This window comes from Diadema antillarum, unplaced genomic scaffold (genome assembly GCF_040938485.1).
Source record: "Diadema antillarum isolate AM-2024a unplaced genomic scaffold, OU_Dant_1.0 seq00000830_RagTag, whole genome shotgun sequence".
NCBI classification, from domain to species: domain Eukaryota; kingdom Metazoa; phylum Echinodermata; class Echinoidea; order Diadematoida; family Diadematidae; genus Diadema; species Diadema antillarum.
Genome location: NW_027271706.1, coordinates 416952 through 430836, shown reverse-complemented (window position 1 = coordinate 430836; position 13885 = coordinate 416952). Strand labels below are relative to the sequence as shown.

At 38.2% G+C, this 13885-nt stretch overlaps 1 protein-coding gene across 3 annotated transcripts in view; it reads right to left on the bottom strand.

The window, feature by feature from the left end:
- LOC139740059 (speract receptor-like) overlaps nucleotides 1–13885 on the bottom strand; it is a 527367-nt gene that overhangs the window by 219102 nt on the left and 294380 nt on the right. For all 3 annotated transcript variants that reach the window (XM_071650652.1, XM_071650650.1, XM_071650653.1), the window contains 2 exons: nucleotides 8469–8617; nucleotides 3042–3086 (listed from right to left, as the gene is read on the bottom strand). In XM_071650652.1, the coding sequence (XP_071506753.1) occupies nucleotides 3042–3086; nucleotides 8469–8617 (194 nt within the window). The remainder of the gene's footprint in view (nucleotides 1–3041; nucleotides 3087–8468; nucleotides 8618–13885) is intronic.

The following is a 13885-nucleotide window of genomic DNA, read 5'->3' as shown; positions in this document are numbered from 1 at the left end:
ATTGGTGCTGCACTTCTCCAAGATGGACCCCTGTAGCATATATTATAGTAGAACACTGTGAACCAGAGACAAAATATGTGGTAATTGAAAAGGAAGTGCTGGCAATCGTGTTTGCACTCGAAAAGTGGAACCAATTCACCTATGCACATCAGATTACCATCCTCACTGACAACACACCGCTGGGAATTAAAATCAAGAAACCACCAGAAAGGGTACCAAAGCGATTGCCGGTCAAGCTGCTGCGCAGTATGGCCTCTGATATAGATATATATTATGTTAAAGGCATAATTTACCATTTGCAGATGAAAAAACCCCAGCATTACTGCTTTAAAATAGATCTAAAATGTGAGTTAGGGATAGAAACAACCACTGTAAAAATTTGAAACCGTATAATCGATGGTAAGTGTTGTTAAATACACAAAATGTGAACAATAGTTATGATAAAAATGTTTCCAGACTAAACTGTCTGCAGTTACGGTTTACTGAGAAAAACACTGATATCTCCTTATATTTTAGGCTTTATTGTGAAAATTTTGTATGGGAGGGTGTTCTGTGGTACAACAGACCTACACATATGCATGAAAGGCGATATCTTGAACATTTTTCACATCATTGCTCCCAAAGGTAAACTGGACCTTTAAGGGGAAGAACAATCACCTAGCAGACCCTCTTAGTCGCTCTTACCTTCCACATCTATTGACAAGCCGACAGAAATTTGAGGCCATTTATTCCGTATGCTATCTGTGTCTCCCAGAAGATAAGTTGCCAGACCTGAAAACCTGAGTCACACAACTAGACCATCTTCCTTCTCAGTAGCCCCACCAGTGGGAGGGCGGAGACTGTCGTGAAGACCGCAAAAAGACTACTGAAAAACGTCACAGCACTAGCAAGGCTGTCAACATTATGTTGCTCAACATTCGCAACGCCCCAACACGGGACATCGATAGCAGCCCATCCCATAAATTATTTGGACGTCGCACAAGGACACTACTGCCCACAATGCAACATTTACTTTAACCCCAAATGGACATAAGCAAAGATGCTGCAAAGATCAAAGGAAAGCAGCAGCGCCAAGTATCTTGACTGAAAAACAAAGACTCTTAATAACTTACCAGATGGAGCTGTTCAACGAATGAAGGGAAAAACAGGGGAGAAGGCTACAGTCTTGGGGAGATTTGTAAAAAGGTTATGTGACGTGTACTGCAATGGCCAGGCCCTGAGAAAGAGTAGGGAGCACATCAGAGCCTCCAAAGAAGACCTCATGAGTCCTCCTGTCCTTCCACGTCACACTAACAAATAATTCTGGAGATGCTGAAGGCGCGACCAATAAAGAGACTACTGGAAGAAGTATCTAGCAGGTTCCAGATCATGTTCACACTCTCATGAGGAGCTGCATGGCACTGCCCACGGTGAAGCCTCCGAGTCTGTTCATTTGATGATTTGCGTACGAAATCAAGTACAACTCTTTTTAGCAACGAAAAACAACACAAAGTTGCGCTCGGTTAGGGGGATTTGCGTGTATTTGCGTGTATAAACGCAAAGTTTCTAGCAGCTTGGGCCAGAAGTTTGAGCTCGCTGTGTTACTAATAACAAAACTACGCGACGTTTGAGTGATACAAAACTACCCGTAATTATTGTCTCTAAAACGCATGCTCCACACGGGCCTTCGGGCAATCAGGTCCGGATGATCTCTGAAAAATAACCCCAAAACACTAGAATCTGTTCTTCTGAAGGACAGAATGTGTTCGTGTACTTGGACCGCTGTCCCGTTGTCTTCCTGTCATCCAAATGAACGTACAGAAATAAAATTCGCAATATGGTAAAGGCTGTATCACACCTTTCCGGGCAAGCCTTGCGTGCAACTTGCGAAGAACAATTTTTACTACCCGGAGGTCCCTGCAGATGACCCGCAGATGACAGTACTTAGAAGGTATCTCACCTGTAGTTGCCCGGAGGTGTGCACGCAAATCTTTTTACCCGCAACCATGTTTAGGCCCTGTTACACCTTTCCGAGCAAGCTACGCGGGCTTGTTGCGTGTAGGAATTTTCCAGCATACCGGACAATTTCTGAGGGCGGACAAGGATTTGGGCGAGTCAGTGCATGTGTCTTACTTGCTGGACGCGTTCTACTTAAATTCTACTTGCGGGTATACTGTGTGACTTGTGTGCCAGGCGCGTGGGGGCTGAAAACTCAGTGAAGGAATTCCTCTGAAGGAATGGCAGAAGTCCAACAGAATGTCATCTTGGCTGCATACGGGGACTGCGAAGTACCTGCGTGGGAGTTGCCTGCGAGGTGCTGCTGCTAAGGGCCTCCTTCTGGCGTTCTGCGTGGACCAACGCAGGTACTTCTCAGTACCCGTAAGTAGCTCGTAACAGAAAACGGATCAGTTTCAAAGCTCTCACGAAGGTCACACGGAATGCACGCAAGTAGAAGGTAAGTAGCACGCGTCTAGCAGGTAAGAAACAAGTGCGAAACTCGCAAACATTCTTGTCCGCCCGTGGAAAATTCTCCTGCGTGCTGGAAAATCCCTCCTCGCGTCAAACCCGCGTATCATGCCCGGAAAGGTGTGACACGGCCTGAACATTGCGAAACCTGGCAGCCAAGGTAATAAGAACGTACGCTTCTGTGCATGTCTTGCGATGGCAACACGTGCCACATGCGTTTATCAAAACACGTAGCCACACGCAATGTTTGTTGGACATGTCCAACATGCTACCATTGGTCATCCAAACCTACTTTCGATATTGTTAAAACATTGATCATAATGATGTCAATAAAATGAAAACATTTTGCGAGGATATTTTCAAGTAAATCAATGTTGAGCTTACTCTAGGAAGTACCATGAGAGATGTTGGTGGTTTAAACACATGGTGTATCATATTTCTGTTGCCAAGAACTTATATCAATGTATATCATCAAGTACTTTTGAATGAGACCGTCCGTTCCACGCTCCACGCAAGTGGGTTTTAGTATCATAAGGAAACTTTGGCTAGGTTGTATGACTGGACTATTTTGAGTATACATTGTATTGCAAACGTACCCATTTAAATGAGGTCCCATTGCCAAGGCATGATTTTTCCACCGCCTAGAAACATGGAAAATAGAACCAAACAAAAATAACATGTTAATGAATAATGTTCATCGATGCAACTTTAAAAGTTAGGATCATAGTAAACCTGCCTTTCACCTCAGGAGAGTAGATAAGTGTGAAATAGTCCTTTGCCTTAATAATTTTCATGAAATAATAAACATTTCATGCACTTACAAAACTGCAGTAATGACAAGTGACATTCTTTGCAATAACAAAATAAAACTTAATAAAGTAAAATGACAATTTTCTCAACACTACAACAGGATAATTACAGCCCGTGAGGCTGAAAATGTCCCTGAATTTACAAATGCCTTATGTAAATACAAAACAAACGGAGAAACAATCAAGTCATAGGCTTTCATAAGCAATGCTTTCTATTTGTGGCAAACAGTGATAGCTCGATGCTTTAATATATATATTTGTATTCATTTGTTTATGTATCTATCCATTCATTCATTTATTTATATATAAGGGCACGACACAAGATCGACACCCTGGAGTTATACAGCCCAACAAGAGCGACACCAGGCAAATAACGCCCATGAGCTCACAGGATTAACAGCGCCATCGATCAACCAATGATGTGTGCGTCTTTGTACAGGGTGTCCCGTGCAATAATGGCTGAGGAGGGCACAAATGATGGGATGGGGCAGCTTACACTATGGGCGAGATATGGATTAACACCTATGTCTACATGCCTACGTCTTCAATGTTGATTTCAATGTTAAAATATAACGTCTATCAAAATTGTTGTGTCTTCCATCATCTATGAATATCAAGGTTTTTCTAGATTGCCTCAGTTGAATTTTGATGATCTAGTTTTATAAATTACAGTCTTTAAGAAATGAAAATTGTACCTAAATTGTCTTTTATAATTGTATCTTGAAGGGCAGAAGGGCTTCATCCGGCGAAGTCACCCTTCCCTCCCCGAAGAACACGGATGCTTATTACGAATAATATGAAATGTCTACATTCTGATTAACCTATAGAAAAAACTTCGATTGTGAAATGAAGGTAAGAATAAGTGTTTCACAAATTCTATATGTCGACATGAACATCTGTTTTACAAGATCAGGAGGATTGGTAGTCATCAGCGAAATGTAGATTCAGTATGAATTCACAGCAAATAACATAAGGGTCTATCAAAGTATTTGTAATATAGGTTTTACCCGGTCAATTTCATACTTTTGTCATTCCAAATGATGAATGTGCATTCAAATTCACACAGCGCATCCATACAAAAATATTCGAGCATTCAAATTCAGATCAATTTCATTAATGGCAGCTCTATTTCGCTTCCGTCAAATCAAATTCACACATGAGCGTTCAATTTCCAAATGCGAGCACTGCATCTCCTACTCGTGCATTCCAATTCACTCTACAGTCCCGATGAGCTTGTTTGGGGCGTTCAATTCTATTTTCAGGTGATCAATTTCGTACTTCGAGCAACCAATTTAATGAAGTAAATGGAATAGATTTAATGAAGTCAATGGAATGGAAAGGGTAAATTTAATGAAGTACATAAATGGAATAGAAGGGGTAATGGGGTGAGGATGGGGGAGGGGGGGGGGAAGAAACGGGCAAAAGTTTCTTTTAAAACAAGCACACAGGTTCACACAACTCAGAAAGGCTTGCATATATTGTTTAAAGGTTCTATATTGTTCTGTGTTCATGTATACTTGGTTTTTCATTTCAAGAAATTCTAGATTGCAAGCTCCAATCAGCACTGCATCCAAACAACACAACGACAATCTAAACATACTCCTTGATGATACCGCGCATTCGCTAAAAAAAGATAACGCCACAACACTAACCACACAATGCACTAATTTAAAGACAAACTGAAACACAATGATCTCATATAGTCCCCCACGAAGAAAACCAATATGATATCAATTAACAAACAAGACGTATACGAATGTTCATGTCATCAATTTCAATGTAGTGGATTTTTTTTGAAGGTGTCAATCAACTTTCCCTATTATGCTTGTTCGTACACAGTGCCTAATGTGCCTGTGGTATTTGCCTGTCATTTTCCCTCGTCATACTCGTGAAGTTCAAATTTTAGAATGAGCAGGTGGACCTATACGGCAAAATGAACTAAACTTCATCATAAAGCCTAGTCTATTAAAAGCTAAGTTGAAAAGACACAAATACACGGCCCCAAGCTAACTACATGAAAGACTTCTTTTAAATTGAATGCACTTATTTGGAACATGTTTGCCTTTTCCCGAATTTGAATGACCGACGAGATTCCGTCGCCGGCTTGAAATGAATTTGAATGCTCATTGCTGAAATGCGTGCTCCTATCAAATGAACAATTGATTGGTCCGACAGTGAATTTGAATGACCGGATTTTGAATTTAATTGCTGATCCAATGCCGCTACCATGGAATGGGTGAAATCGAATGCTCGGAATGGGAACTTGAATGACAAAATTATGAAATTGACCGAGAAAACCTATAATTCAGGAAAAAAAGAGGCATCCATATATTACAGCTGTTTCTTTGCAAAGTTACCGTTTTCAGAAGAATTATACAAAAAAAAACCCCACAAATTGGCGATGCATCACTGCAATATCAAAGTCTTTCATCAATTGACAGCATTTAGTATATATAGATTTAGAAATTATTACCTATTTTTTCCCCTACTATTGTTTCTACATAAATTTCAGGCAGGACAAAGTGCATATACAATAGTTTATGTGAGAAGCGATAGGAAGCAGAACGAAATTTTGACATCCGGCCCATCTTAGCGTGGCAAGCCTATATAGCATAACGTCACTATCGAAGACCCAACCTACGCAAGTTAATCGACATTGATTTCAGGGGAGGGGCCCATGAAGAGAACAATATCATTGGAAAATTGCTGATTGGAAAGAATCTCGCTCCTGCTGGTGTGACGACACTGTCCCTCTGAATATTCATTATTTTTCCTTGTGCCATTATTGTACAAATACGGACTTGTCGTTGGTATATAGAAAGCGCTGTGTATCCTGTCGAGCTCGTGGGTCTGTCTTTGCCTACTGTCGAGCTCGTAATCCTTTTTAACTTAGTACCTAGCGTATGGGTCTGTTTTAGTTGGTGTCTAGCTCATGAGATTACCCCACATATATGTGCTATGCATATTATATAAAAGTATGAATATATATATATATATATACATACATATATATATTAATGAATAACAGCAATAGGTTTCTGTCCAAGAAGTATTGATTCACAACAGTAGTTCATATGAAAACTCCGTGAGAGAAGTAGTTTTGACGAATTTTCGCCCATAGGGCTTTGTCAAGTGAATGGCAGATTTTATCTAAAAATAAAATCTGCCATTGACTTCACAAAGCCCTATGGGCGAAAATTCGTCAAAACTACTTCTCTCACGGAGTTTTCATATGAACTACTATTGTGAATCAATATATATATATATATATATATATATATATATACATGTATATTAGTTGGTGTCTAGCTCATGAGATTACCCCACATATATGTGCTATGCATATTATATAAAAGTATGAATATATATATATATATATATACATATATATATTAATGAATAACAGCAATAGGTTTCTGTCCAAGAAGTATTGATTCACAACAGTAGTTCATATGAAAACTCCGTGAGAGAAGTAGTTTTGACGAATTTTCGCCCATAGGGCTTTGTCAAGTGAATGGCAGATTTTATTTAAAAATAAAATCTGCCATTGACTTCACAAAGCCCTATGGGCGAAAATTCGTCAAAACTACTTCTCTCACGGAGTTTTCATATGAACTACTATTGTGAATCAATATATATATATATATATATATATATATATATATATATACAGCATTCTCAAAAGCGATGGATAAAAGTAAGTGTAGATTTTGGAACTATGATTTTAGTCAGGAGAAATTAAGAATTTGAGGAAAGATCTGTTTATTTATTTGTTATTTGCATTTGTCATCGAATAGTACTTTTTTTTCCATAGAAGGCCCCGCTTCAAGATCGATTTGTAACTGAAAGGGCCATACTCCTAAGAACAGAAATAGATACAAAAATTGTACTACTTATTGACAGCTAAAATGTCATTACCTTACTAATTTGACAATAAAAATGTTCGGAAGCCCTGGTGATAAGATAATGATACTAATACATTACGTTTTCAATGCGCTTAATACAATGTTTGTAAGCGCAAAGGGAAAAGACAAACAAGTTAAAATTCAAGTAAGAATAACACGACATACATCCGTGTGCAACGTGTGTACCAGTAAATAAACACATACATTAATTGGGTTACACTCAGCACATTAACTTAGGGAAGGAATCAATATGGAAAAAGGTGACTTTTAAGAGGTGCCTTAAAGGATTCTACTGATGGGACTTGTCGTATATGAATGGGTAGATCATTCCAAAGCTTGGGTGCAGTAACCGCGAATGAACGTTCTCCGTAGCGTGTCTTGGTGCGAGGTCCGGGTAACAGTTGAAGATGGGTAGTAGCATGGGAGCGATAACGTCCGGATGCAGATGAAGTTGATGAGGAGGGAGATAAGGGTTCTGTAGGTATGAAGGGGCTTGGTTATGGATAGCTTTGTAGACAAGGAGGAAAATTTTGAAGATAACGAGTTCCTGTATTGGCAACCAATGAAGTGACTGGATAATTGGGGGTAATGTGTGCAGATTTCTTGGAACGTGTGACTAGTCTAGCGGCGGTGTTCTGGATGCGTTGAAGGGGTGCAGTATGGGATTGGGGTAGACCGGCTAAGAAACTGTTACAATAATCGAGGTGAGATGACAAGAATGCATTTATAAGATTTTCTGTGGCAGGAACGTCGAGGTACTTGCGGATCCTACCGATCCTAGCTATCCCCCAAGAAGCTGTCCTGCACTTGTTGCGGATGTGCAGGGCAAGGGAGAGGTGCTTATCGAAGGTTATACCAAGATCTCGGACACACTCGGACTTCTGCACACATACCGTAGACAGGTCCAGAGGAGGAACATCAAACCGCTGCCTGAATCTAGAAAATATATATGCAACATTTCATTTTTTCAACATTTCAAGATGATGATAAGGTTAAAACAAAATAACGCTCCTTTGAATTCTCGCTAAAGATTAGAAGTATGAGAAAATAGAGACGTAAAATTGATAGAATAATTTCTGGAGAGAACCAATAAAGACATCACCATACCATTGTTTCCCTGATACCAAGCCAACTTACCTTCCTCACCAATACTCTCTTCGCATACGACGGAGGGAAATCATCTGCATACACATACAGAAATATGAATGTGTGTGTGTGTTTATGTGTGTGTGTGGGTGGGTGTCTGCGTGCGGAGAAAGAGCAGGGATATCAGTTTTAAAATTTTAAGATTGATACAACATGCACTTACTGGTGTGCTGTTCGTGATCTTGATGGTTGCTACTGGCAACATTGTGTACCCGTACTTGTTTATGTCCTTTTCCAACCGCATCGATATCACTGTAATATCTGAATAAGCATCGCCATTTTTGTCGATGTATTTTGGACGCCCGGTGATGCCTGTAAGAGAGGAAGAACAGCAAAGACGAAAATAACTTATCAGATCCTTTCCTCGGTCGAGTATCATCTCATAGTGATCGGTGCTCTCTAAAACGTTCACTTTTACGTATTGATTTTTGAGGTTTGGTTCCCCCTACACCTTTACACTGTATATCCTTAAGAGGAATTCGGGGCCCCTATAGTACGTAACGTCATGTTAATAAATGAAATACAGTATTTCTAAACTGACGTCAAAATAGCCTTTTGCTCTTCTCCAAAGATTTAAACAAGCGCAATATGCATTAATGACAAAGATCGCACTGCTGCAGTGTCGTCATTAATCATCGTATTATATGCAATACTGTATGGCTGTTAAATGGTTCTATAATATCAACAATGCCATTGAAACTGACTTGTCTTTTTAAACATGGCAAAGGTAATTGCTGATAGAAGCAGAAATACACTGAAAGGGTTGGGTAATGTGCCAGTGAAACTGGATGAAGCGAAAACAATTGAAAATCTTCTACACGCTCATTTTGATTTGAAAAAACAAATCAGACAATTTACTATAGGCTCTTCATGATTGACAACGTAAGTGGCTTCATGTGACAGCGCACCGTGACTGTATTATCGTAGAGTAATGGATGCGATGATAGAATTTGCTCTCAAAGATCTGAGAGGTTCGAAATAAAACATGCACTTTTGGCAAAGACTACCAATTAGAATTACGTTCATGGCAAATAAACACGAGACCAATGATAATTATGTATTATGTTAATCTCCATCGGCCCACGGGATAACAAAAATATTCCTTTTTTTTTGGGGGGGGGGCAGTTTAGGTAAAACAAACAAACAAACAAACAAACATTTTTTTATTTTGTGCGAACTTCATGGCTTTGCGGACTTTTGTATTATTTTTTTTTAATTAGTATGCATAAAATATGATTTCCTTGATTTCGGTAACATGTAATCACTTCACCCCCAGTTTAACAAATAATTTGTGATTACACATAAACACGGAGTCGAGCTCAGGCTCAGCATCTCCTATCGATTAAATCCAGCTAGGAGAGGGCAGCTGCAGTGTATGGCACTGCTGCCCGGTCGCAAGCGGCCTCGAGCTTGGCAACGTGGACCTACTGACAAACCCATAATCACAGTAACGCTAAAATGTTACTGAAATTAGCATCTAAGTCAATAGACCTACAATTTAACCTACCTAGGTGCTTGGGGAAATCTCCCGAGGAGATATAAATGTTTGATTACCTTTATATAATAACCGTGAAGAAATAGGCAAATATCGGCCTTCGAATCCATCAACCCCTAATGATGAGGATGGAACAGTGGTGTACTTTTAACACCATGCCAGTACCAATAGTCCAGCGGATATAGAGCACATATAGGGTGAATCATGCACTCTATGGTAAAAGCACCATACTTGGTACACATGTACATGATGCCAATACAAGTCATTTCTGATATAGAAGCCACTCTGATTCTGCCTGTGGCGGCCGTGGCGTGATGTGATATAGCAATGCCGTGTATTTTGGAAACTATAAGTCCGATTGTCGTGATTCTTGCACCAAAGTATAGGTTTTGAGGGTCAAGAATTCCAATTAAATAATTTTTGAGAGGATAAAATTATGGCAACCTACTTATTAGCGGCAATTTTGAAAAAAAAAACAAAAAAACATGGTTGCCGCTCTACATTCATGTATTCATATATCTTTAAAACCAATGGATGCATCTTCATGATTCTGGTACAAAAATATGTTTTTGAGGTTCAATTATTTAAATGGATACATCTTTTCGTGTGTACAACCATCACATCCTATGCTTTGGCTGCCATTTTAAAACATGGCCACCGCACTATATACTATACTGTACGTCTTTGAAACTAATTGGGGTCAATGATTTTAAAACAAGTACTTGATGATGAATAGAACTAACACATTTCGTTTTCATGTATGCACACACACACACACACACATTATATACATGTGGCCTAGAATTAACGGAAACGCGAGTTTTCGCAAATATTTGCACATTTGCATTAATTTAATGCCAAAATAAATGACATAGACTTATAGAAAATTTATCTAGAAGAAGAATGACACCAAAATCATCCGATTTGGTTGAGTAGTTTTCATTCTACAGATGTTTTTGTAAAGACGGGTCGAGCGTAAATTTCTTAGCTCAATTCAACAAATTTCTGCAATGAACAAAAGCCACTACCTTGGGAGACTAACAAAGAATTGAGGCCGCACATCACAATGTGGAATGCTTGAATAGGATTATTGTCGAAAATTGACCTTCAATTGTTGGGTAGTCTCCGTTGCTGAGCTTTGATAAAATAAAGTAAGAAATTAATGATCAACAAAAACATGTCTAGAAAGAATGTCTAGAAAGAAAAGTACTCAACCAAATTGGACAATTTCGTTTTAGTTTTGAAAAAAAATATCCGTTTCCGTTTTCTTAGGGGCCTGTATATATATATATATATATATATATATATATATACACCCTCACTTGCCATATGTATTGTCCCATTGACAAGAATCGTTCACCTATTATTGGTAAATGTACCTCCTTTGTTGTTGCGGCGTTTAGTTCTTTATTGTTCATTGATTGTTGTTGATTGACTATACCTCTATCACATTCACTATTCAAGTAGGTATTGAACATCACAGAAGTATAATTGTTGCATACCTGGAATACTAAAGATAATTATGTTGAATATCAAAGGTAGAATAAATGGTGAGAATGGAATAGAAGACTTTCCCCCCAATTTTGGATGCATAGACAGGAGAGTACAATTAGTGTACTGTCATAGTTTCCAGCCACAAAGACATGATTATTGCAGTCTTATAAGACCTACTGATTTCTAAAGTTTGTTTTCAGTTCTTGTTCATTATTTCATAGTATGACCTTGTCAAAACTGTTACACAAAATTATAAGGAATCATATGAAGGAATCGAATGAGCTCTGACAATCCACAAGAATTATTGTTCCTGATCATCCATTGATGAGCGGTGATGAACGTGAATGCATATATAGATGCAGGTGAGCTTTAGAGAACGTCTTCAGTATTTCTACTGGTGCCGGTAAGTAAGATCGATTTACTGAATATTTTATTCTGCAGTTTTATCTTCCAATAATTATGAACTTAAAAATGTGTATTTCTTTGAGGTTTTCCTTAAATTCATAAATTAGCATGATTTTTCTTGTAGTTTATATTTTGCCAGTAGACTCATGTGGAGCTGCAAATGACAATTAGCTGTATACCTATAAAGATGTATTGTATAATACCTATTGTATTTACTTTATCGTTTGATGTATAAGATTCAGTGTTAGTTGTAAGTATCAGAACAGCCTGGTCAATCATGGATTTTATAGACATACATAAAGTTTTACATTTGATGTAAGTGACCCAAGAAGTTTTAGAAGTTTTCTCACACTTAGTGTCATGTTTCCAAAGAAAACAGATGTAGGCCTACTATATTGGTTGGAAACTTTGATTTTCATTCCATGGTCCAGGGACCAGTGAAAGCGAGAGTCTATATTTCTAGAAAATGTATAACTTGATTAATATGTACCTCAGACATGAAATTGTGAAGATCATGTTTTTCACATACACTGTACACACAGAAATCCTATAAAGGAAGTTGAGAATATCTTCCAAAATGCTTACAAACCATGCCCAGATGTTCCACATTAGAATGCTAAAAATGAGTGAACAAGTAATTGTTGACCCCTCAAACAAACGTTTACACGAGAATCAATCCACAATGGGCATCCCGCTTTCATGACACTCGTACGCTATATAACTGGTGGGAGGCCATATTTATAAAATGGCCCCCAAAACAAAGGATGTGATGAACCTCTTCACTTTGCTAAAACATCATTATATTGAAAACCTGCACCCCAAAACTATACTTTTACGCTTGAATCGTGATTATATATCTTTTGAGTTCGAAGATATACAATATTCATTATCTGTTGTATGGCAGTAATATTTATTAAAATGGCCGCCAAAACGTAGGATGAAACGATTCATATTCACTCACAGTTGAATTTATCGGAATCCTTAACGCCAAAAACATATAAGTTGGTACCAGAGTCATGACCCTTTGTCCATACGTTTTAAGGATATGTTATATCTAACATGGTGGCCATATTTTTTCAAAATGGCCGCCAATAAGTAGGTTGCCATGGTTTTATCCTCTCAAAAATTATTTTATTGGAATCCTTGACCCTCAAAACCTATACTTTGGCACAAGAATCACGACAATCGGACTTACAGTTTCCAAAATACACAGCATTGCTATATCACATGGTGGCCATTTTGAAAAATGGCCGCCACGGCCGCCAAAGGGAGAATCAGAGTGGCTTCCATATCAGAAATGACTTGTATTGGCATCATGTACATGTGTACCAAGTATGGTGCTTTTACCATTAAGTGCATGATTTTTTCTATAGCCGCTGGACTACAATGTCAAGGGATAGGGTTTAGATTGGTGCTCTGTCAAAGCCGTCGTCTTTCACCTGTAATGGTAACTGACCTTGACTTTGCTGACGATTTGCTTTAATATCCGATATGAACGACAAAACATAGGACCTGCTACTGGCAGTGGAAATAAGATTGGAAGAAAATTGGTCTACTGCCTAATAGTAGGCCGGCCAAGACGATTTGTTTTAAACTTTAGACGGTAAAATTTGTTAATGCTAAGTTTCCCAGCTGAAAGTTTTGCAAAAATACTGAAGTTTAGCGTACGGCCGGATGTCAAGCGCGTTTTTACCGAAAATGCCTTTTTTAGCCCAGACTTTGAAAGAGTGTAAAAAATCATGATTTTTATTTTTTTTATCGAAATAAGTAATGGTTGATAAGTACCTTTCAAACTAGAAATGTGTTATCTTCTACTTCAAGTTTAGAACCTGACTAATATACATTTGAATGTAGAATATTACACGCACATATATGGCGCAATGAAACATAAAACCGTGATTTACTTAAAATTGTACTTTGTAAAATCTACCAATATTTCAAAGTTTTTTTAAACTACCTAAATCAATCTATTCAAAAGTTTTTATTTTTTCGAAATATAATATATGTTCTGATATCTTATGCAGCAAAGAAATTATAAGGTAAGGCGAAAGATAACTCGTTTTATGTTATCCTAAATGGGACGATTTTTTTTTTACTGGACGCGCATTTTGAATGAAAAATCGAATGTATAGCGGAGGCCCATATATATTGTACATGGTATAGTGCGTGTAGGTATTTATCTTACA